General features: G+C 43.2%; 1 protein-coding gene across 1 annotated transcript; it reads left to right on the top strand.

The window, feature by feature from the left end:
* Positions 1 to 915: 915 nt before the first annotated feature.
* On the top strand, positions 916 to 22,275 carry LOC142663090 (NACHT, LRR and PYD domains-containing protein 3-like). Its single transcript, XM_075841393.1, is given in 10 exon segments — positions 916 to 1,204; positions 2,248 to 2,289; positions 4,342 to 6,028; positions 6,122 to 6,229; positions 7,527 to 7,694; positions 11,714 to 11,884; positions 12,817 to 12,987; positions 18,195 to 18,374; positions 22,102 to 22,133; positions 22,136 to 22,275. Coding segments are annotated over 10 exon segments (2,988 nt in total).
* Positions 22,276 to 24,629: the final 2,354 nt, after the last annotated feature.

The raw sequence follows: 24,629 nt of genomic DNA, 5'->3' as shown, positions 1-24,629 counted from the left end.
GTGCAATACATATTTTTTTACTGAAAAAGGCGGGGGGAATGTGATTTAAAAAAACAAAACATGACAGGTCTTCTTTAACTCAATCTTGGAATTTTACCAAATTAGAAATAATCAAAAAATGTAAAAAAATAAGGGGAATTTCCCTCATTTATCATAGAACTTGCTCCAGTTATTGGCGTAAACTGCGCCAAAAATTTACGTAATATCACCGCGTGTGCTAAAATTGCACAAAAATGGTCACTTTTTATGCCGCACTTGGCAAAAGTTGAAAAGTAGGCTCGGTCAGAAAAGTCCAGGTGCGGTCTCCATTTAGGGTAAGACCAATCGGAGCGGTTCTGACCTGGTTGCGATGCGAACAACAACCATGTTCGGTGCGGCTGTCTGAAAACCGGTTAATGGCGTCACGTTATTGTGGGTAAAACGGCCATTTGCCGGAAAAATTGTGCGGCCATATAGGAGTATTAATTAACGGCCGCACAATTTTGCAAGTAAAGGGACATTTTACCCACAATAAAGCGCGGCCATTAACAGACTGTTTGACAGCCACTAAACATAGGGCCAGCACGGTTGTTGGCCGCGTTGCGACCGGGTCAGGGCCGCTCTGTTTGGACTTACCCATGGATATATTTATTAGGTGGAAGTCAGAAAATTGGGAATTTTTGTGCAAATCTACAACAACTCAAATCAAGCATAGATTTCGTTTTCTGACTCTCAGGCAGTCAAAAATGCGCCATATTTATTAAGAGGCGTGTACCTTTTAATACATTTGGCGCCCACCACTCCAACCATCTTTTTTTTTTTAAGACTGGCCTATGAAATACCAGTCTTAATAAATCTGCCATAATAAATGTTGTACCGAAATTTTGTTTCAAAGCCTTTTTTTTTTTTGGTCTTCGGCTAGAATTGACCACCGTGATGATGGACGGGAAGACCAGGACACATGGGGATCTTCTGTTACATTCTCTCGAAGATCTGATAAAAAGTGAATTCAAGAAGTTCAAAGACAAATTGTCCGATTTGCCGTATGGGGATAAACGCTCCATTTCACGTGGACTTTTAGAAGACGCAGATTCTATAGTCACGAAAAACCTTATGATTAAGACTTATGGGGAAGAAGGAGCTCTAAATATGACAGTCCAAGTCCTTAAAATGATCAGTCTTGTGGGACCAGCAGATGAACTTCTGGTTAAGATGTCACGGAAAGGTAAGTTCTGTCAACAGCAGCATTTTCTTCAAATACATTAATATGTTAATACGTTAATATCATATATTAAAAAAAATCTCCAAAAATTTTGGTAAGAAGCTCATCACAATCCACGATCCTACGTAAGAATAGCCTTCCTATAGGGCCTGTTCGCATCTGCGTTGGAGGCTTCGTTAGGGGCCCCCGTTGCAATATTGTTTCCGATAAAACCCACAGAAACCCTGACGGAAACCTAACGGTACCCATTAAAGTCAATGGATTCCGTCGGGCAACTGTTGTCTCCATCACTCAATGGAACCGGCACTCTTATTTTTTTTTTATTGTTCACCTCTGAGCAGCACAATGGAAAGCTGTACACCAATGTGACCAGGCCCTACCTTGGATTCTTTGCAAGGTTTTGATGCAGTTTTTGTTGCAGTTTTTGTAGGCCACATACAGGAGTAGACACAAAAGAAAGGAGATGCAACAGTCTGCAAACCGTGCCAAATTTCTGTGTGTGAACACAGCCTTTTGCCAGATTCACACGAACGAGTGCAAACTCGGACATGAAAAACTGCTGTTTTTCACGTCCGAGTTGCACCCGTGCGGGTCCCGTTTTCACGGATCCCCATAGACTTGAGTCTATCGAGAGATCCATGAAAACGGAAGAAAAGAAAACATGTTCTAGTTTCCAACGGACCCTTCACACGGTCCATTAAAACAATGGCGGTGTGGACGGCCCCATTGAAATACATGCGTCCTTGTGACGGCCGTTGTTTTAATGGCTGTCACACGGACCCACGGTTGTCTGAATTCGGACTTAGAGTCAGAGACTGTTTGAGTATTGAACAAAATGACAATATATTTGCTGATTGAATCCCATGGTCACGTTACTGAAATAAAGGTACATGATTAGAATAAGGACGTGATAAAAAAAACATGAGTGAAGTCCTCAGTTTCCTCCCATCAAACAACCTACCGAGAACAAAAATGTACATTTTATATGAAATGCCTGGTTGACATGACGTTCTAATGGCAAGGACTTTGTTTTTTTATCTCTTCAGGGAAATTATTGGAAACAAATAGACCTGAAGACGTGAGGAAAGGTTTGTAAATAAGAAAAAATATTGTGGAGAGCAATTTATGTTATTTTTAACTTTTTTTTTCCAATTAAAATATATAGTTACATAATGGATAAAAAAAAAAGGACACCCAAAAAACACCCTTAAGCCTCTTGCACACGACCGGGTGCCACTTGGGCCTTTTCTCACGGCATTCGATTGGCACCCGATAGTTTTAATGGATCCATTCACTTCAGTGGGTAAATCGGACCCGACCTATCTTAGAACATGTCCTATCTTTCCACGGATCACGGACGGGACTCGGCACCTTTGAACTGGCATCAGAGCTTTTTGTACCTTGGTGCCCATGACTTCACACAATATTTAGTCTGTGGTCTGATTTGTAATAAAACGCATAGTCATCATATGAATCAATGCCCCTTTTGATGCATCCCTTGATCTTACTTGCATTTTACATCTGCAAAAATTTACATTTAACTCCGTGAGTCCTCTACAAGGTCCTATATAAATATATTACAAAGAACAGGGCTCAATACTGACCCACTAGCTGTGACCCAATCTAAGTGTGCTCCATTAGGAGTATACCCAATCTTTGGCATTCAGGGCATTTCCCTGGTGTGGGTCCCTCCTCTGTCCCCTGTTCAGCGATTCCTTGCCGCTACATTCTCCATATAGTTTAATGGAAGAGGCCCTCACCATTGAGGTTTAGGGGAGTTACAGAAAGAGCCAAGTCCTGCTCGCCCCCATTCTCCTAAAAATCTCATCCAAGGTCTCATCCTGGTCCAGTCTAGAACTTACCTCCTCATAGAAGCTGATCAGATAAGTTGGACAGGACCGATACCTCATAAACCCGTGCTGATATGTAGTTCTATGTTTATTTTCCTTGAGATAGCATCCAGGATAGCATCTCTCAGAAAACCTTCAAACATATAGCCCACAATGGAGGTTAAACTATAGATTCTGGGCTCGCTTTTTGATCCCTTTTTCCTTAAAAAGGGATCAAAAAGCCTCTTGGGCGATCATCGGATTCCCACCAGTAGGAAGCCAACCGATCTAGCTGTTATCACCTATCCAATGTATAGGTGATAACTTTATAACAGGAATACTCTTTGAAGTCTCTGTCTAATGAAACTAGTGTGCAACTACAGGGGGTGCAGAGACCACAGTTGTACCCAGGCCCTAGCGTCCAGTACAATAGATGATGCATGATAGTTAGCGGCACTTTACAGATTTTTCCTGGGGCTAAAGATTAACGAACCAATTCTGCACGAATCTAATTCGGTCCGAATTTTCCAAAAGTTTCGGATTCGCTGAAAGTTTTGGGGTCTGCCTTTTGCAAATTGTAGAAAAATAAGGGGAAAAAAGGAGATTTAAAAATAAAAATAAAAAAATAACTTACTCACCACTTTCCCTGGTCTTCCGTAGCATCACATCCCTTCTGGAAGGTGATATGATGCAGCTGTCCCATGTGATCGCTACAGCCAATCACAGGCTGCAGTGGTCACATGGAACAAATTTACTACATGATGTTGCTGTCCCATATGACTGCCGCAGCCTGTCATTGGCTGCGGCGGTCATATTGGAAAGCTACGTCATGACGTAGTTTTGTCCCATGTGACCACTGCAGCCTGGGATTGCCTGTAGCGATCACATGGGCCAGCTACGTTATCTCACCTGCCGGCAGGAATGCGTCACTACGGAAGACCAAGGAATGTGGGGAGTATATTTTTTTTATTATTTTTGTGGAATTGCAAGTGCCTTCTTTAACGCTCCGAGTCTGACAGGGCTATCGAACATATCCCACATTTACTTTCACAGGCCCCTTCACACCACGTTCACTTTCTGTCTTTCGCATGTACGTCGGGAAAGTTCCTGGCTAACGTGTACATAGGACTCCATAGGGCTTTATGTCACGCCTGTTTAATGTCTACCATTATAGTCTATGCCACGTTCAACGTGGAGCTTTTCCCGGCATATACATGAAAAGTAGCGCAATAAACGTGACGTGAAGGGGACCTAGCATCTGAACTTGTATGAAAAAATGTAAATTAAATGTTCCAAATTTTTTTTATACAGAATGGAGAGACCTTTACATGGAGTCAGTGAGAAATGAATATAAATGTATAGAAGAAAACAATGCTCGTCTAGGAGAAACGGTTAACCTTGAGAAGAGGTATACCAACCTACTACTGATAAAGGGTCACCAGGAGGAAGAAGACCGAACACATGCTTTAATATCTACAGGCAGGAATCATATGGAAATTATGGACACCAGATCTTCTGATAAATATTCTTCGATAACTATCCAGAATCTCTTTGGTCCTGATGAAGATGGGGTTATCCCCAAGACTGTGGTATTAGTAGGACCTGCTGGGATTGGAAAAACTATGACCACTCAGAAGATGATGCTGGAATGGGCTTCTGGAAAATTATTTGGAGACCGTTTTGATTATGTCTTTCATTTGAGATGTAGAGAACTCAACCTCCTTACTGGTGGTAGGAACATTTCTGGACTCATATCTAAAACCTGCAAATTGAGGTGTCCCCATGACCTGGTTTGGTCTATTCTGTCTGATTGTAGAAAATTGCTTTTTATCTTTGATGGCTTTGATGAGTTGAGATGGTCTATGGAGGATGATTTTGAGATTTGTGACGACCCTTTTCAGGAAACCCACCAAGATATTCTCCTAAAAAGTCTCCTTACGAAACAGATTCTCAAGGAGGCATCATTGATTATCACCACCAGACCATTTGCTCTGGAAAAGCTGAAGACTTTTATAGAGCGGCCCCGTTATGTCGAAGTTCTGGGATTTACTGGTCAAGATCGACAAGAATATTTTTTCCGATTTTTTCAAAATGAAGGACAAGCAGCCAAGGCGCTAAATGTAGTCAAGAAAAATGAGATTATCTACACCATGTGTGCGGTTCCTATCATCTGTTGGATTGTTTGTACCGTAATGAAGCCAAAAATAAAACAAGACTTGACGTTAACAGATTATAACACCGCCACCTCTATTTATTTGCTTTACCTAAAGGGTTTAATAAAATATCACGGCAGGAACCAGCCTACAACGCCATGCCTGAAGAAGCTGTGTGCTTTGGCCAACGAAGGAGTTCTGAATAAAAAAATCCTATTCGATGAAGAAGATCTTAAAAGACATCGACTAGAAATATCCGAAGTCGAGTCAATATTCCTTAATGAAAACATCTTTTGCCGGGAAATTGAGACCCGAACCTTCTACAGCTTCATCCATCTGAGTGTACAGGAGTTTTTTGCGGCTTTGTATTATGGTTTTGTTGAAAAAGCCCAAGAAGATATTTTTCTTCCAGAAATCTGTAAGGGGAAGTCTTTATTAGAGCAATGTAGACATTATCCGTATTTAACTTTAACCATAAGATTCTTGTTTGGTCTCTCGAGTGTAAAATGGCCAAAAGAAACTTTAGCCAACCTAGGCTGCAATCTACAAGTTACAACTGCAATGGAACAGTGGCTTACAGGCGACACTCCATCCAGGTTTTGTACCGAAGCAATTTACTGCTTATACGAGATACGGGATGACGACTTTGTAAAAAGAGTGATGACCCGAACATCAGATTTAGTTTTCGAACATTCTTGGTATTTGTCCAATATCTACAGCAAAGAGTTGGCCTACTGCTTAACTCACTGTTCTTGGGATGTTCCAGTTACATTTTTGAGCTATAAATTTAATTTAATGGAACGGGAGGAATTCTTCAATTTGCTTATTAGGTTTTCGAAGCTTTGGTACGTTTTTATCCCCATGAAATCGTGGTGTTTCCTTATTATTTACACTCGGTCATAATGTCGGTACCATTATTTCATTTGCCGTCATTTTAGTTTCAGTAGGTGCACATTTCATCAACAAGAAGAATCAAACAATAAAGATGAGCAGATAAGTTTCCTTGTCCATCTGAGTCATCCACACAGTAGAATACAAGAACTGAGGTAAAAGTGAAATGTTTTTTACTATGACAAATTATTGGAAAGTCTTCAGAGTAATTGTAATTTTATTGTGGCAGGTTTTTCGTCTTCATCAGAACATGAAACATTATTATATAAAAAAAAATAAAAAAAAAATTGACCCTTAAAAACGAAACCTGTATACATCCAATGTGGTCATCTATACCAGGGCTTGGACAAGGGGTAGGCAGAGTAGGCAGACGCCTAGGGCACAAGTAGAAAATGAACTTAAATTAAAAATCTGTCTTGCTCCACTCTCGTTCATGTGTGTGTGTGTGTGTGTGTGTGTGTGTGTGTGTGTGTGTGTGTGTGTGTGTGTGTGTGTGTGTGTGTGTATACTTTTTATTCCATTTCTTGTGGTGACCAAAAAACAGCAATTTTATAAAAAATTTATTTTTTACAGTGTTCACTGTTATGTTGTAATAGTTTGGACTTTTACAGATGTGGTGATACCAGTTATATTTATTTTTTTTTACGATACTTTAGGGGGAAAATGGGAAAAGTTTTTTAAAAACTTGTAATATTTTTTGTACATAAAAGAAAAATGTATTTAACTTTTTTTTTACTTTTTTTAGTCGTTACAGCCGACACTTCACTGCAACGAGCAGGATCGTAGAGGACTACCATCCCACTTATTTAACCCCAAAGATACTGCGGTCAAAAGCAACCGCGGCATCTAAGCCATTAGAAAGAGGGGGCAGTCCCTCCAGAAAGAGGGGGCAGCCCTGTTGGCCCCTCTTGACCTGATTGTGGGATGCAATTCCCCCTAAAGCAATGTGCAAAAAATTAACATAACTGGTATCCCCACGTCCGTAAAAGTCTGAACTATTACAATACAACATTATCTAACCCACACAGCGAATACCGTAAAAAAAATAAAAATAAACCGGCAGAATTGCTTGTCTGTTTCGGTCTACGATGCCCATCCCTGCTGTCATTCTGGGCTTATTAATCTAAAATGCCACAAGTCTCAAAAATGTTACTATAGTGTTTATACAACACTGGACGAGATGGCGCCAAATCACACATTCTGTCTAACATATTGGAGGATCATCTGGGATTTGTCATACATGTGACTGTAGTGCTGGATTCAAGTCCTAGTTCTTCAAGGTCCAATAACCACTTATCACTTCCGATAAAATATTTTTGTAAATTTTTAGCTTCTTTTTACCTGAATTTTCCCTTTCTCTATATTTCTTTTTTTATTTCAGATGATGTTCATACTGAAGTGAATAGTGAACGTTGATAATGTTTTTACTATTATATGTTTCATGTTTTTTAGGTTTAATGAGAGCTTCCTGCCAACACCATTATGCAATGATCTCCAATCCCTCGTAAGAAGCCGATCTCTGACTAAATTGTATTTAACATGGAAAACATTGCTTACCCCAGGGCTGGGACCTCTGTGTGATGGACTCCGACATCCGAGCTGTACACTGCAGGAGTTATGGTGAATATTATCAATTATGTAATAATCTGCGGGACTCGGCAATAAGGTCCCATGTGCCCACAGGAGGTACATTAAATTAAATCCTTCGTGAAATGGTGTCACATACACTATAAGGACAAAAGTATTGGGACACACCTCAATTATTTAATTCAGGCGTTTTCTTCAGTCCCATCCCCCAGGTGTATAACATCCGGCACTCGCCCTGCAGTCACTTTACAGACATCTGTGATAGAACGGGTCGTTGTAAAGAGATCACTGAATTCCAGCGCGGTCCTGTAATAGAACGCCACCGGTGTAACAAGTCAGTTCCAGAAATTTCTTCCCTCCTAGATATTCCACCATCTGTGGGTGATAATATTGTAAAGTGGAAGGAGCTGCAGCAACTCAGCCACGAAGTGCAGACCACGTAACATTACAGAGCGGGGGGCCGAGTGCTGAGGAGCAAGTGTAGAAAAGTCACCAACACTCCACTGATTCAATAACTACAGAGTACAGACCTCCTCTGGTATTAAGCAGTTGCATGCCAGCCGAACATCGCCAAGCATCTAATGGAGGGGTGTAAAGCCGCCGCCACTGGACTCTGGAGCAGGGGAATCGTGTTCTCTGGAGTGACGCTTCTCTATGTGACGTGTTCTGTGGAGTGACGCTTCTCTATGTGACGTGTTCTGTGGAGTGACGCTTCTCTATGTGACGTGTTCTGTGGAGTGACGCTTCTCTATATGATGTGTTCTGTGGAGTGACGCTTCTCTATGTGACGTGTTCTGTGGAGTGACGCTTCTCTATGTGACGTGTTCTGTGGAGTGACGCTTCTCTATGTGACGTGTTCTGTGGAGTGACGCTTCTCTATGTGACGTGTTCTGTGGAGTGACGCTTCTCTATGTGACGTGTTCTGTGGAGTGACGCTTCTCTATGCGACGTGTTCTGTGGAGTGACGCTTCTCTATATGACGTGTTCTGTGGAGTGACGCTTCTCTATATGACGTGTTCTGTGGAGTGACGCTTCTCTATATGACGTGTTCTGTGGAGTGACGCTTCTCTATGTGACGTGTTCTGTGGAGTGACGCTTCTCTATATGACGCTTCTCTATATGACGTGTTCTGTAGAGTGACGCTTCTCTATGTGACGTGTTCTGTGGAGTGGCGCTTCTCTATGTGACGTGTTCTGTGGAGTGACGCTTCTCTATATGACGTGTTCTGTGGAGTGACGCTTCTCTATGTGACGTGTTCTGTGGAGTGACGCTTCTCTATGTGACGTGTTCTGTGGAGTGACGCTTCTCTATGTGACGTGTTCTGTGGAGTGACGCTTCTCTATGCGACGTGTTCTGTGGAGTGACGCTTCTCTATATGACGTGTTCTGTGGAGTGACGCTTCTCTATATGACGTGTTCTGTGGAGTGACGCTTCTCTATATGACGTGTTCTGTGGAGTGACGCTTCTCTATGTGACGTGTTCTGTGGAGTGACGCTTCTCTATGTGACGTGTTCTGTGGAGTGACGCTTCTCTATGTGACGTGTTCTGTGGAGTGACGCTTCTCTATGTGACGTGTTCTGTGGAGTGACGCTTCTCTATGTGACGTGTTCTGTGGAGTGACGCTTCTCTATGTGACGTGTTCTGTGGAGTGACGCTTCTCTATATGACGTGTTCTGTGGAGTGACGCTTCTCTATGTGACGTGTTCTGTGGAGTGACGCTTCTCTATGTGACGTGTTCTGTGGAGTGACGCTTCTCTATATGACGTGTTCTGTGGAGTGACGCTTCTCTATGTGACGTGTTCTGTGGAGTGACGCTTCTCTATGTGACGTGTTCTGTGGAGTGACGCTTCTCTATGTGACGTGTTCTGTGGAGTGACGCTTCTCTATGTGACGTGTTCTGTGGAGTGACGCTTCTCTATGTGACGTGTTCCGTGGAGTGACGCTTCTCTATATGGCGTGTTCCGTGGAGTGACGCTTCTCTATGTGACGTGTTCTGTGGAGTGACGCTTCTCTATGTGACGTGTTCTGTGGAGTGACGCTTCTCTATATGACGTGTTCTGTGCAGTGACGCTTCTCTATGTGACGTGTTCTGTGGAGTGACGCTTCTCTATATGACGTGTTCTGTGGAGTGACGCTTCTCTATATGATGTGTTCTGTGGAGTGACGCTTCTCTATGTGACGTGTTCTGTGGAGTGACGCTTCTCCATGTGACGTGTTCTGTGGAGTGGCGCTTCTCTATGTGACGTGTTCTGTGGAGTGACGCTTCTCTATGTGACGTGTTCTGTGGAGTGACGCTTCTCTATGTGACGTGTTCTGTGGAGTGACGCTTCTCTATGACGTGTTCTGTGGAGTGACGCTTCTCTATATGGCGTGTTCTGTGGAGTGACGCTTCTCTCTGTTGTGTTCCGTGGAGTGACGCTTCTCTATGTGACGTGTTCTGTGGAGTGACGCTTCTCTATGTGACGTGTTCTGTGGAGTGACGCTTCTCTATGTGACGTGTTCTGTGGAGTGACGCTTCTCTATGTGACGTGTTCCGTGGAGTGACGCTTCTCTATATGACGTGTTCTGTGGAGTGACGCTTCTCTATGTGACGTGTTCTGTGGAGTGACGTTTCTCTATGTGACGTGTTCTGTGGAGTAACGCTTCTCTATGTGACGTGTTCTGTGGAGTGACGCTTCTCTATATGACGTGTTCCGTGGAGTGACACTTCTCTATATAACGTGTTCTGTGGAGTGACGCTTCTCTATGCGACGTGTTCTGTGGAGTGACGCTTCTCTATGCGACGTGTTCTGTGGAGTGACGCTTCTCTATGCGACGTGTTCTGTGGAGTGACGCTTCTCTATGCGACGTGTTCTGTGGAGTGACGCTTCTCTATGCGACGTGTTCTGTGGAGTGACGCTTCTCTATATGACGTGTTCTGTGGAGTGACGCTTCTCTATATGACGTGTTCTGTGGAGTGACGCTTCTCTATATGGCGTGTTCTGTGGAGTGACGCTTCTCTCTGTTGTGTTCTGTGGAGTGACGCTTCTCTATATGACGTGTTCTGTGGAGTGATGCTTCTCTCTGTTGTGTTCTGTGCGGTGACGCTTCTCTATGTGACGTGTTCTGTGGAGTGACGCTTCTCTATATGACGTGTTCTGTGCGGTGCCGCTTCTCTATCTGGCGTGTTCTGTGGAGTGACGCTTCTCTATGTGACGTGTTCTGTGGAGTGACGCTTCTCTATGTGACGTGTTCTGTGGAGTGACGCTTCTCTATCTGGCGTGTTCTGTGGAGTGACGCTTCTCTATGTGACGTGTTCTGTGGAGTGACGCTTCTCTATGTGACGTGTTCTGTGGGGTGACGCTTCTCTATCTGGGGGTCTGATTGACGAGTCGGTTTGGTGAATGCCAGGAGAATGTTACCCGTCTGACTGCATTGTTCCCGCTGTACAGTTTGGTGGGGGAGGGGGTAATGCGAAGGGTTGTTTTTCAGGGTTCGGACACTTAGTTCCAGTGAAGGTAAATTTTAATGCTTCAGCACATGAGACATTGCAGACAATTGTCGCTTCCAACTTTGTGGGAACTGTTTGGGGTTCGGTCTTTTCTGTTCCAGAATGACTGTACCCCAGTGCACAAGGTCCATAAAGACATGGTTGGGTGAGTTTGAGTGGTCGCACAGAGTCCTGACCTCAACCCCATCCAACACCTTTGGAATGAACTAGAATGGTGATTGTGAGCCAGGTCTTCTCCCCCCACATCAGTGCCTGACCTCACAAATGCTCTTCTGGATGAATGGGCAAAAATTGCCACAGACACCCCAAAATCTTGTAGCAAAGCCTTCCTAGAATAGCGGAAGATCTTTTGGCTGCAAAAGGTGGGACCAACTCCATATTAATGTCTGTGGATTTAGAATGGAACATCATAAAAGCTTCTGTAGGTAAAATGTGGAGGTGTCCCAATACTTTTGTCCATGTAGTGTATCTGAAATCAAAGTCATAGATTTTTTTAAACTTTTTTTGATATAACAACATAACAAAACAAAACAAAACATTCTATGAACCGATTACCTTGCAGTTTGACTGGTTGTCGTCTGGTTTCATCATCATGTGAACAGCTCAGTTCTGCTATTATTGCCAATCAGTTTCTAAAAAAACTGGACCTGTCATGTAATTTTCTGAAGGACTCTGGAGTAAAAATTCTTTGTGAGGGACTTCGAAATCCAGGCTGTACCCTGCAGGAACTGAGGTGAGGAGGGTAACATAATTGAAATAATAATCCGTAGAGGTCTGAAATAAAGCTTTCAATGCTGACATCATGTAGAACTTCTCCAGAGATGGTTTCACATGGACTGTGGAAGTAGACAATGACAGTAAGAAGACAGCTTGATGAAATGCACACAGTCTAGAAGACGTTCGGTTGGACGTTTGAGTTTCCAGATGATAAGTTGATGGGTTAGGGTTAGTGTTCCGGTGTGTATGGTCATAGGAGACAATACTTTTTACTAGAAATCTGGAACCTTGGTCCATCAAAGGTTTGAAGGTTACCAGTAGGATGCTCTCCAAGGAAACACTTCAATATACCAGAGGTGAATAAATGTGGAGAACATTGGTATGATATCAAAGAGAAAGATCTGCTGAACTTTGGGTACATCGATGACTTTTAATAAAAATCTAGTTGTTTTTTCAGTGGCTTTGATAAGGCCCAGTTTGACTCGACAATTGTAATTCATTTTTACCAAATGTAAACTTTTGTTAATACTCTTCATATTCATGAGGTTCTCCATCAGCTATCGAGTTATTGCAGGTAGGCAGTCCAGCATTTGGCCTTCAATTTTCTACAATTGTGGCTTCTGTCAAAAGGACTGGTGTGCCCAGAATTAATAATGGTCTAGATTTTTTATTATATTTCTAGTACATCCCACCATGACCTTCATAACACTCAACTTAAAGTCTGGTCCATCGGGGGAACCTAAAGAAGCCCCAGTGGCCTCAGATGACTGCTGGATACCTTTTCACACCATGAAACAACCAAATACTTCTTGACTAGACTACTGGTCTAGACGTCAATGCCTTCAGCTGAATTGTATATAGAATAAGTTTGACGTCTACACTACAAGCAGAGGTCAGGAGATAAATTACTATCTAATGACTTGTTCAGTTTCTGTCCTCTTCATACAGATTGTCCGAGTGTGAACTTACCTCCTCCAGCTGTGATGACCTTCGCTCAGTTCTTATGACCAACCGATCTTTGACCAAACTGGATCTCTCACATAATTACATTGAGAACTCTGGCGTAAAACTATTGTGTGAAGGACTCCGACATCCGGGCTGTGCCCTGCAGGAGCTGAGGTAGGTGTAATATTCTAAAGGATGTAATAGAGAAGAGAGAACTGATTCGACAGATTCACGGGTTGACAATAAAATGTGTAATTGTTTCTTCTGATTCCATGTCTTTGCTATCCCATGTCCCTGGCTGTTATATATTGAATCCCAAGTAGGAGAGAAGCTACTTCCACACTGATGTCACCATTGAACAACACTCTTCCAACTGTACAAACATAGGTTCAATTTAGCGCATATCTGCACGTTACAAGAGACAGGGGAGGTTCCTCTAGCTCCGCTTGACCACACAGGGGCCCTGAGTCGATGAGAAAAGAAATTAGCCCCACAAGAATTGGTGTTCTAGGAAGGAGAAACCTTAGTCCACAAGAGAAAAACTTCCCACAGTTAAGCTGCCCTAGCTGACGGCTATTCTTCCTGACTCCCACGTATAGATGTACATCGGGACGTAGGATCGGGCATCGTGGTGTCCAGTTCATAAAAAGCAGGCCTGGTCAGAAGAGGCCATGCCTGCATCACTGGATTACAGCGTGGGAGCAGGGACAGGTGAGTATGTAATGTTTATTTGTTTTAGGTGGCACTGTGTGTCACACCCTCTACAGGGAGCTCTTTGTGTGTGACACCCTCTACAGGGGGCACTGTGTGTGTGTGAGAGACACTCTCTCTACAAAGGCCACTAACTACAGGTGGCACTATCTACAAGGGGCACGGTGGGGGTGTATGTGTGTCACTAGCTACAGGAGGGGGCACTGTGTGTGACATTCTACAGAGCGGACTTTGTGTGTGGCACCCTCTACAGGGGGCATAGAGTGTGTGTGTGCCAGTCAATAGTTACATGGGGCACTGTGTGGCACTATCTACAAGGCGTACTGTGTGTGACAATATCTAAAGCCTATCAGTGTGAGAAAAAATAAAATGAAAATATATATGTATATTTGGGAAGTCAAATAGCGCTACTTCATCAGGAAGGTGGTAAGGAAATAGGTAGGTTATAATAAAGTATTTATTGAGGTAACGCGTTTCAACGCCGGACTGGCGCCTTCATCAGACCTAATACGTATAAGTAGCGCTATTTGACTTCCCAAATATAAATATTTTTTTTTTTTTCTCATACTGATACAATACTACGTGGTGGAGCCTTTTGGTCCAATTGGCTGGGCAGCAGCAGCAACTTTATCAATTAATTGCCTTCAAACAGTGTTGTGCCTGGATACCACCGCACAACTATCCCAGGTGAGGATTTTTCTTTCACCTTATTCCTGTTCACCATTGTCTTGGGTATTCTGCACCATGAGGCGCTTCTTCCTTTGATTTATTTCAGCTATAAAATATCGAAAGGGGGCACTGTGTGTGACATTATGTACAAGGGGCACTGTGGGTATTGCACTTTTTTTTTTCAGAGTCACAGTGTGTGATATGATTGTATTCCAGGTGCAAAATGTGTGATATGATTGTAAGCAGGGGCACAGTGTGTGTCACTTTATTGAGGGGCTCAGTGTATGGTGCTATTATATTTAGGGGAGCAGTGTGTGGCACCATGAGGACTTTGTGTTAGTATATGGGGGGTGCAGATATTTTTGAAAAGTGAAGGCATCTGAGTGGCAAACTCTGCAGAGAGTAGTAGTGGCTGGGAGAAGTCGTCATGAAGGACTGGACCAGATGGAGAAGAAAAGGAAGGAGAACAGCTCTAATCTGAGAATACGTTACCTGTGAGTCACTGTATGATCTGAAGCGAGATGATGGGTGGTAGCATTTGTGAAACAGCAGCTCCAAGCATATGCTGGTCATTGTTCAGGCTGTACAAATTTATATGGCAGGGGTTAACCTGACTTTGCAAGTGATCTCTGTATGGAGCTGTATTTATGCTGGTGCTGTATATATGTACGGAGCTTGGTTCTGGTGCTCTATATATGGTACTGAGCTTGGTTCTTGGGCTGTATTTATGTATTGAGCTTTGTTCGGGTGCTGTATATATGTACGGAGCTTGGTTCTGGTACTGTATAGAGGTTTGAGCTTGATTCTGCTGCTGTAGTTATGTATTGATCTTGGTTTTGCTGCTGTATTTATGTACTGAGCTTGTTCTGGTGCTGTATATATGCACGGAGCTTGGTTCTGCTGCTGTATTCATGTACGGAGCTGGGTTCTGGTGCTGTATTTATGTACGGAGCTTTGTTCTAGTGTTGTATATATGTACTGAGCTTGGTTCGGGTGCTGTATATATGTACTGAGCTTGGTTCTGAAACTGTATAGATGTTTGAGCTTTGTTCTGGTGCTGTATTTATCTAGTAGATATTTATAAGGACAAAAATTGCAGGGCAGCTGGAATTGTTGCATTTCATTGTATATTTAAAAGGAACATGTCAGATAATTTTAGCCCCCTAAGCCGCCACTATGCAGTAATACATGACCTGAAAATGTTTCCAAACGTTACCATGTATGTTATTGCAGATGCAGAAAAATCTATAAAATTAACTTTTAAAACGGCGCGTGCTGTTTTCTTATGACTCTTTAATGAATGATGGGGGTGGTACCGCTATCCTGCAATGTCACACAGTCCAATCTCGGAACCCACCTCCCTATGCTTACTTGACATCCCCCTGGCTGTTTTAGGCAGGGCCGGCCTTAGGGGTGTGTGACCTGTGCCATTGCACTGGGCGCATCACTCCAACAGGTGGAAGGGGGTGCTGCGCTGGCTCCCTTCCCCTGCTTGTTTCAGAAGCGCTCGGGCCCGGCGACTTAGGAAGGAGGGGGTGCTATGTACAAGGGGGCTGTGTGGCACTACCTACCAGCGGGCTGTGTGGCATTACCTACCAGCGGGCTGTGTGTCACTACCTAGCAGGGGGCTGTGTGGCACGGTCTACAAGGGGGAGGTGGCTGTATGGAACGATCTACAAGGAGGTGGTGGGGGATTATAGCACAATCTACAAGGGGGCACGATCTACAAGGGGGGGCTGTGTGTGGCAGCCAGGGGGGGGGCATTATACCGTATGTCGGCCACTGAGCTGACATACTGTGTAGGGGTACTACAGGGGGCATAATACTGTGGGAACAATTAGAGGACAAAATACGGTGTCCTTGAAGAGGTTGTAATATATTAAATATTATTATACTGTATGGGGGCACTAAAGGGGCGGTCGTGGAAGTCAATGGCTCAAAATATATTAGACTGAAATTTAGACGAGTCTAACAGACTCTCAGGCCAGGCCCCAATATTCAGTATCCTAATCAGGATATTTCATACCGATATATATCGAGAGAGGAGAAGAAAACACACACAGATGCTGCTGATCTGCTCAAAATACTCCTCTGGAGGTTTATTTCCAAACTCAAACTACAGGGTGGGCCATTTATATGGATACACCTAAATAAAATGGGAATGGTTGGGGATATTAACTTCCTGTTTGTGGCACATTAGTATATGGGAGGGGGGAAACTTTTCAAGCTGGGTGTTGACCATGGCGGCCATTTTGAAGTCGGCCATTTTGTATCCAACTTTCGTTTTTTCAATGGGAAGAGGGTCATGTGACACATCAAACTTATCGAGAATTTCACAAGAAAAACAATGGTGTGCTTGGTTTTAACGTTACTTTATTCTATAAATGTGTTCAAAGTGCTGCCCATTGTGTTGGATTGTCAATGCGACCCTCTTCTCCCACTCTTCACACACTGATAGCAACACCGCAGAAGAAATGCTAGCACAGGCTTCCAGTATCCGTAGTTTCAGTTGCTGCACATCTCGTATCTTCACAGCATAGACAATTGCCTTCAGATGACCCCAAAGATAAAAGTCTAAGGGGGTCAGATCGGGAGGCATTTCTTCTGCGGTGTTGCTATCAGTGTGTGAAGAGTGGGAGAAGAGGGTTGCATTGACAATCCAACACAATGGGCAGCACTTTGAACACATTTTATAAGTGGTCAGAAACTTGTAAATAACTCATGAAAGAATAAAGTACCGTTAAAACCAAGCACACCATTGTTTTTCTTGTGAAATTCTCGATAAGTTTGATGTGTCACATGACCCTCTTCCCATTGAAAAAACTAAAGTTGGATACAAAATGGCCGACTTCAAAATGGCCGCCATGGTCAACACCCAGCTTGAAAAGTTTCCCCCCTCCAATATACTAATGTGCCACAAAACAGGAAGTTAATATCCCCAACCATTCCCATTTTATTTAGGTGTATCCATATAAATGGCCCACCCTGTATAATACTATCATTCAGAAGGGGTGTAGGCTTGAGGTTAACCAATCAGAGACAATGTGACAATAATTCTTATTCAGCCAATAGCAGACCATAAGATACATCCCAGATACATCATTATAATTCTTCACACATTATGTTTACAAGTGTCTTATCTCTCTTGGACAGAATGTCCTCGTGGAGATGGGGGGAGACCTTCCCTCACGCATACTTGCCACCCTCCCATCTCACTCCCTGTCCATCTTCGCATGGGAACCAAGGTCAAAGATAAAACATACGAAATCAACATTACTTGTATTAAAGGAACAATGACTTTCCTATTCACTACAAAAGAACCAAGATGGGAACTCCAGACAAGATGGGAACTCCAGACAAGATGGGAACTCCAGACAAGATGGGAACTCCAGACAAGATGGCTGCTGCACGAAACTAAATCATTTAAACATCATAATCACTTTCACATAATACATATCTTAGTAATTCGGCATCCTGCTTGATAATTCACAATGTAATTTCATACAGAGAATATAAGCAAATAAACCATCCTTCACAGGGCTTTATACTCTTTTTATGGGGCATTTTTTTTATGATGGGGTGAGGCGCCGAAAGATCATTTCGCACGGGGCGCCATCTATCCTAAGGTCGGTCCTGGTTCTACGTCACTACCAGCCTCCCCATCTCTCAAGGATGCACCGGCGCTTTGTTCTCCCCAAGCATGCACAGTGCAGCAAGGTGCCCTCGGCCCGACTTCATCGTGGCACCGCGCTATTCTGGGAGAACAAGGCAATTGTACATCCGCGGGGGCTGGATGAGGCTGGTAGTGGCGTACAACAGCCAGGGGGATGTTCATCAAGGTCGGTTTGAGAGCCCAGTGGAGCAGGAGTGTGTGCCGTGGCAGGTCTGAAAATAGTGAATATAGGAGATACAGAATAAATGGTGTGTAGATTGATGAATATAAATTTCTGGGTTCAGGAAAAAAAAAATTGTTTTAAAGTTCATCCTTCATGTTTCGGCAGGTTATGGAGCTGTGACCTGGAATCGTCTTGCTGTGAAGATCTCCACTCTGTAATTATCACAAACTCAACTCTGATGAAGATGGAGGTGTCTATGTACATTTGTGAGGGGAAATCACAGGCTGAAGTGCAAGAGTTATGTGAGATATTTGGCAGCCTAGCCTGTGTCTCGGAGAAAAAAAAGTAGGTTGTCCACACATTCGAAATAAGATGATATCATCTGAAGGGGCTCTTCCACCACAACAACTTATCACCTATCCACAGGAAAGGTGATAAGTGTTTGATCTCTGTGGGTCTTGTCTTTTCGATCAAGAGAACGGGGCCCGAGTTCCCTGTTTAAGCGGAGCGCCAGTCATGATTGTGCGATGCTGCTCCATACGGGACTGCCGGAGAGACCCCCAGCGTTAAAATACTTATCACCTATCCTGTGGACTGGTCTTGTACATAAATTTGACCTTTTTGGGGGGTTTTGGATGACAAATAGCATTGATTTTCCTTGATCAACATTTCCGTTCTTATTTTCTCCTGTAATTAGTAGTCAACAAGTAAAGTTGGCCATACATTACTGAATTTCAATGGCCAAACGATCGCCGATTTCTCATTTGTAGTCGACTTTGATGGAACAGCCAATAGTAACAAACGTGTAATGATTTCTCGATAAAAAGATAGAAATTTTTTGTGGGAGGAAAAATGTATGTAAAAATTGTTTTACATCAGCCTGGCCATGTCCAGCATATGAACACGTGAGGTTTGTTGCCATTTTTACGAGGTGACCTTCGTCCAGGAGAACACGTTTGTCTGGTTGCAAACCCGCGTTCTTCTGTATCCCATTATTTTTGGTATATTGTCGCGAAGGGTTCGTGGACCCTCTGGGCCGTACCGTCTTGGCGGTATGGCCGCTGGCCAACAGGACGCAGGTCAAAGTCTATAGTTCGTATAGGGTACCTGTGGCAGCTCGGACAGTAGCGAGGCAGGCTAGGCAGGAACTTGGCAGCAGGTGGACGTCAGGTGTGGAGAGGCTGGTCAGGCGAGGAATACAGCACAGCACGGCTACAGCAAGCACGACACTAGATTCAGGAACAGGAAACCACTGGGAGCAGGAAACATTAGGGGGCCATTTGCAAGACATACTAGGGATACAACAACAAAGCTCAGGCATAGAACTAGGGGGCTGGACCCCTCTTATAGTCCAGAGTACTCACAGGTCAAAGGTCAGAAACGAGGTCCGGTGAACGCGCTGCCCCTTTAAGGGATCCGGCATTGGTGAGTAGACGCGAGCGCTGGCTTCTCCTGAGGAGGAGGCTGGGGCCAGCGCTTGCCGACTCATGGCTGCGGCTGTCAGGGGAGGAACGGAGCTGACAGCCCGCAGCCACGGACATGACATATCTAGAAAGTCCACGATGATACACTTCCGGTGGGTGTTTCATCTGACATCGATCTAACACCCATTTCATTTCTTGGTTCCTGTTCTTTACATATCATAGGTCGTACAAAATAATACGATTACTGTACGATCTCAACAACTGTTCACGACAAGAAACAGAAAACATCCAACACACCAGATAGAGTCCCAGACAGATTTCTGGGGCTGGTTGTTGTCAATTAGGATCATTCGTTGCACAAAAAATGGCGGCTGTTTTGCCACATTCAAGGTCAAACTAAGAGACTTTATGGAGATACAGAGCTAGACTCTTCAAATAAGACTACGTAGACCAGAGGCCAATGACTGCTTTCTAACAGTTTTATACTGAGTCACTTAGGACCCAGAATATTGATAGTCAGGCCTGGACTGGCCCACAAAGAACCAGATGTTTCTATGGTTGGCCCAGGCTCCGACAAAGTAATGCAACAGAAGACAACTCCATGTTGAGCTGACTTTGAGGCCAATCACTTGCTACTAAAGTCTATTTCTTATGGGTTAATTTATAAATAACCTATTAGACCTTATCAATGTGATATGTCCTGTGTGTGCGTTGATAACAATAAGTTTACGATCCATGTGGACGTGCACTTTTGGTTGGGCCAAGAAATCCACAGTCAGTCAGAACACTAGCAGCTAGTCAGATCTGAGGCTGATCGAGCCAAGTGTACAGAAACCAGGTCATACAGTACATTAGTTATATAGTTACATATTTGATAAGGTTGGAAAAAGACACAGGTCCATCAAGTCCAACCTATAATCCTACCGTGTTAATCCAGGAGGAAGCCAGAGGATCCATGAGGTTGATGCCAATTTCCTCATTAGGGGAAAAATTCCTCTCCGACTGTAAATCTGGCAATCAGAATAAATCCCGGGATCAACGTCCACTCTCCATAATCTAGTACTCATTACCTGTAATATTATATTTCAAGAAAGTCATCGAGGCTCTTTTTGAACTCAAAGAATCAACCACCACAACATCCTGTGGTAGAGAGCTCCATAGTCTCACTGCTCTTACAGTAAAGAATCCCGGTCTAGGATGATGGTAAATCCTTTTTTCCTCTAGACGTAGAGGTCGCCTCCTTGTCCTTGTTACAGGCCTAGAAATATTAGAAAGATCTCTGTACTGTCCAGTTATATATTTGTACATTGTAATTAGATCGCCCCTAAGCCGGTACCGAAATCCACCCATTCCCTCAATTACCTTTGTCGCCCTTCTTTGCACCCATTCTAGTTCAGCCATGTCCTTCTTATACACAGCTGCCCAAAATTGTCCATGTCTGGTCTGACTAATGGTTTGTAGAGAGGTAAAGCCATGTTCTTATCATGAACATCTAGGCCTCTTTTGATGCATCCCACAATTTCATTTGCCTTGGCAGCGGCTGCCTGGCACTGGTTGCTAAAGTTAAATTTTCTGTCCACCAACATACCCAATCTTTTTCCGTGGCAGTTTTGCCCAGTGTTTTACCATTTAATATAGAATTGTAGAATTTGTTTGCTCGCCCAAGTGCAGAACCTTACATTTTATCAACATTAAACTTAATTTGCCAGTTCATTTAGAAAGTTAAACCGAGAAAGAATAGCTATTATTTAAAGGTCATATAATCAATATATATCAGTAAGCATATGGGAACCCATATATAGCATGAACACCAAAAAACTTCCCTTGAATGCTACAATAAGACCACATCATTCATTTAATAGAAAAATACAACAACACAGTTGATCAAGACTTTTTAAAAATGACACCCATAAAAACAAAATGTACAAACAGTACATGAAATGACAGTGTTTAATCAGAAGGCAGGGCAACAATGGTGGTACTATGCATACACATATATCAATAAATAAAGATCAATAGATATAGATCAAATTTATATATGCATCACTACATGTATGCCAAAATTACACATCCTAAGACCATGGTCAAACCGCAATAGCATCAATAGTATTATATATCAACATACCAAAAAAGACCTTATGATACCACATACTTCACCCACCATGAGCCATATTTTACTGCCACAACACCCCAACGCGCGTTTCGCACCTGGCTTCGGCAGGGGGTGCTGAGTGAGTGTGACAAGAGGACCTATATAGTCAGATCTTTATTTATTGAGATCTGTATGCATAGTACCACCATTGTTGCCCTGCCTTCTGATTAAAAACTGTCATTTCATGTACTGTTTGTACATTTTGTTTTTATGGGTGTAATTTTGAAATAGTCTTGATCAACTGTGTTGTTTGTCTCTAATAAAAGATTGTTGTATTTTTCTATAAAATCATTTAGTTAGACATAGGCTTGGACATACACAAACATATAGAATATAGATAATATATAAACAGGCAGTCGCTAGTCAGACGTAATCCAGATCCTACAATGTCAGATACATTTTCTAACATGAACTTGAGTTAGCACTCTTTTTTTTTTTTAACCTCATACATGCAGTATCATGTGTCCCATGTAGATTATGTCTTTCCAATTTTTAGTTCTTTCTATAGATCTGAACTGACCTTCAAATACAAAAACATGAGAAACAGTGAACACACAGTCTACGTGCACCTGTCCCCAGGACTAAAGGTAAAATTCTGTTTCTGCAGATTGATTTTGGGGTCCAGCGTACCATATTTGAGGTGAAGCTCAACAATGACACTGAGTTATAAGCAAGTATGTATGTGATATGTTTTCCTAAATAAAAGGTGTGACCATGTTTAATAAAAATGTAGTCACACCAATGATATATTTAACACATAAAAAGCCATACAACGAGTAGTCCTAACACAATGGACTTGCGTGGTTGAACATCATGGACTAAAAAGGTCTCTCAAATTCCTGTGAACCCTAGGGAAGTTGGTGGTTCTCTCGAAATATGGAAGTTTCTGGTAAAACTACGGACACCCTGACGAAAACCCGACAGAACCCATTAAATTCAATGGATTCCATCGGTCGCCGATGGTGCCCGTCGAGCAACGCAACCGACGCTTCCGGTATTTCCGTCGTTCTTCTCCTCTGATGGAGTGGCACAATGGAAAGCCAAATGCAGGTATAAACCCAGCCTAAATGTTACATATCGGGGAAGAACTAAGACAGGTCCTCCTCCAGAAGCTCTGTGCCAAAGTGGGCAAGACGATACCGGACACCACCATCGTAAGGGGAGTAACCTGCATTATGAGAGGACATCAAGCTCTATAAGTTGTTATTATTATACACCCGGACCTTACTCTGGCCAGGAACAGGCTACCATGGCAACACACGTGGCCTCCTTTCTAACGTCACTTCCTCCTTCCTAATCAAGCTTCTCACTAGTCTTGTCTCTACTGCCACCTACTGCTAAGTCACAGGCGTAACACACACACATACACAGGGAGAAGCACAAAAACGAAACACAACACAGGACAAACAAACTCACCACAAAGGGATGAGTAAAGTCCCCTTCACATCACGTTTTTTTCCTTCCATCAGAGGTATACGTTTTGACGTATACGTCCGACAGAAGGCTGCAACATATCCCACTTTATACAGTGGAAAACGTCGCCTCGGACCACCTGAAGCAATGTGCCTGGGGAAGCTCCTGATGTCAGGAGCTTACAACGCCAGAGTCCTTGGCCAGAGCATCAGGCAGCACTCTGGCGAGGGACTCCGGCCTTAGGGAAGCTCCTGACATCACTGTCCATATATGGACAGTGACGTCAGGAGCTTCCCCAGAGTTGGAATCTCTAGGCAGAGTTTTACCTGATGCCTGGAGTAGCTCCCTGACGTATACGTTTAACATATACCTGTGACGGATACCATACAATGGCCTCCATCTCCCATAGGCTCTTATGTTATAAAAACGTATACCGTGTGGTATACTTTTTTTGCAGAATCCCTTAGGATGGAAAAAGCGTAAGCTACTACATTATTCCATACTTTAAAGAAAGAAAAAAAAAGTATAATGATGTATACCAACTCGACGGAGGCCAAAAGGGCACTTTATTGGCCATCGTTGGGCTGAAGGTGCCCTATGGAAACATTAACCCCTTCCCGCACCTTGACGTTAATGCACGTCAATGTGAGCAGTCACTTCGCGCACCTTGACGTGCAATAACGTCAGCGCTTTGACAGTTAACCGCCGCGTGGCGCTACACCGCAGCGGCGGTTAACTGTGCAGGGTGTTTGCCCTGCATTCCCCGTTGCCGATCAGCGGCCCATCGCCGCTGATTTCGGCAGTTAACCCCTTAATTGCGGCGTTCGATTTTGAACACCACAATTAAGGTGTTTAGCGCCGATCGGTAGCCCCCATGTGAAATCCCGGGGGCTGGCGATGGTACCCATGGCAACCGGACGCCAGACAATGGCTTCCGGGCTGCCATGTACAGAAGCCTATGAGGACCAGCCGGAGGGTGGTCGTCTTAGGCTTCCTGTTATTGTGACTGTCGCGTCACACTGACAGTTGGAATGCATTACACTACGTGTGTAGTGTAATGTATTCCAGCAGCGATCAGAGCTTCAAGTCTAGTGGGACAAGTGAAAAAAGTAAAAAAAAAAAGAATAAAAATGTTTTAAAAAAAGTGTAAAAATAAAAGTTATAAGTGATATAATAGGAAAAAAAGCAGTTCATGTTTATAAGTCTTTTATTATAGGAAAAAAAATGAACACGTAAAAAAAAAAGTACACATATCTGGTATCACCGCGTTCGTAACGACCCCAACTATAACACTATAATATTATTTTTCCCGCACGGTGAACACCGCAAATAAAATAAACGAAAAACAATGCCAGAATCACAATTTTTTGGTCACCACCCCTCACAAAATATACAATAAAAAGTGATCAAAAAGTCGCATGTACGCCAAAATAGTACCGATACAAACTACAACCCGTCCCGCAAAAAACAAGCCCTTACACAGCTTGACTGAAAAAAAAAAAACAAAAAAAAAAAAACTTACGGCTCTCAGAATATGGTGACACAAAAAATAAATTATTTTCTAAATAAGTGATTTTATTGCGCAAACGCTGCAAAACATAAAAAACCCTA

The sequence above is a fragment of the Rhinoderma darwinii genome, chromosome 11 (genome assembly GCF_050947455.1).
Source record: "Rhinoderma darwinii isolate aRhiDar2 chromosome 11, aRhiDar2.hap1, whole genome shotgun sequence".
NCBI lineage: Eukaryota > Metazoa > Chordata > Amphibia > Anura > Rhinodermatidae > Rhinoderma > Rhinoderma darwinii.
The sequence above is the reverse complement of the archived record's forward strand: the minus strand, read 5'-3'. Positions and strand labels throughout refer to the sequence as shown.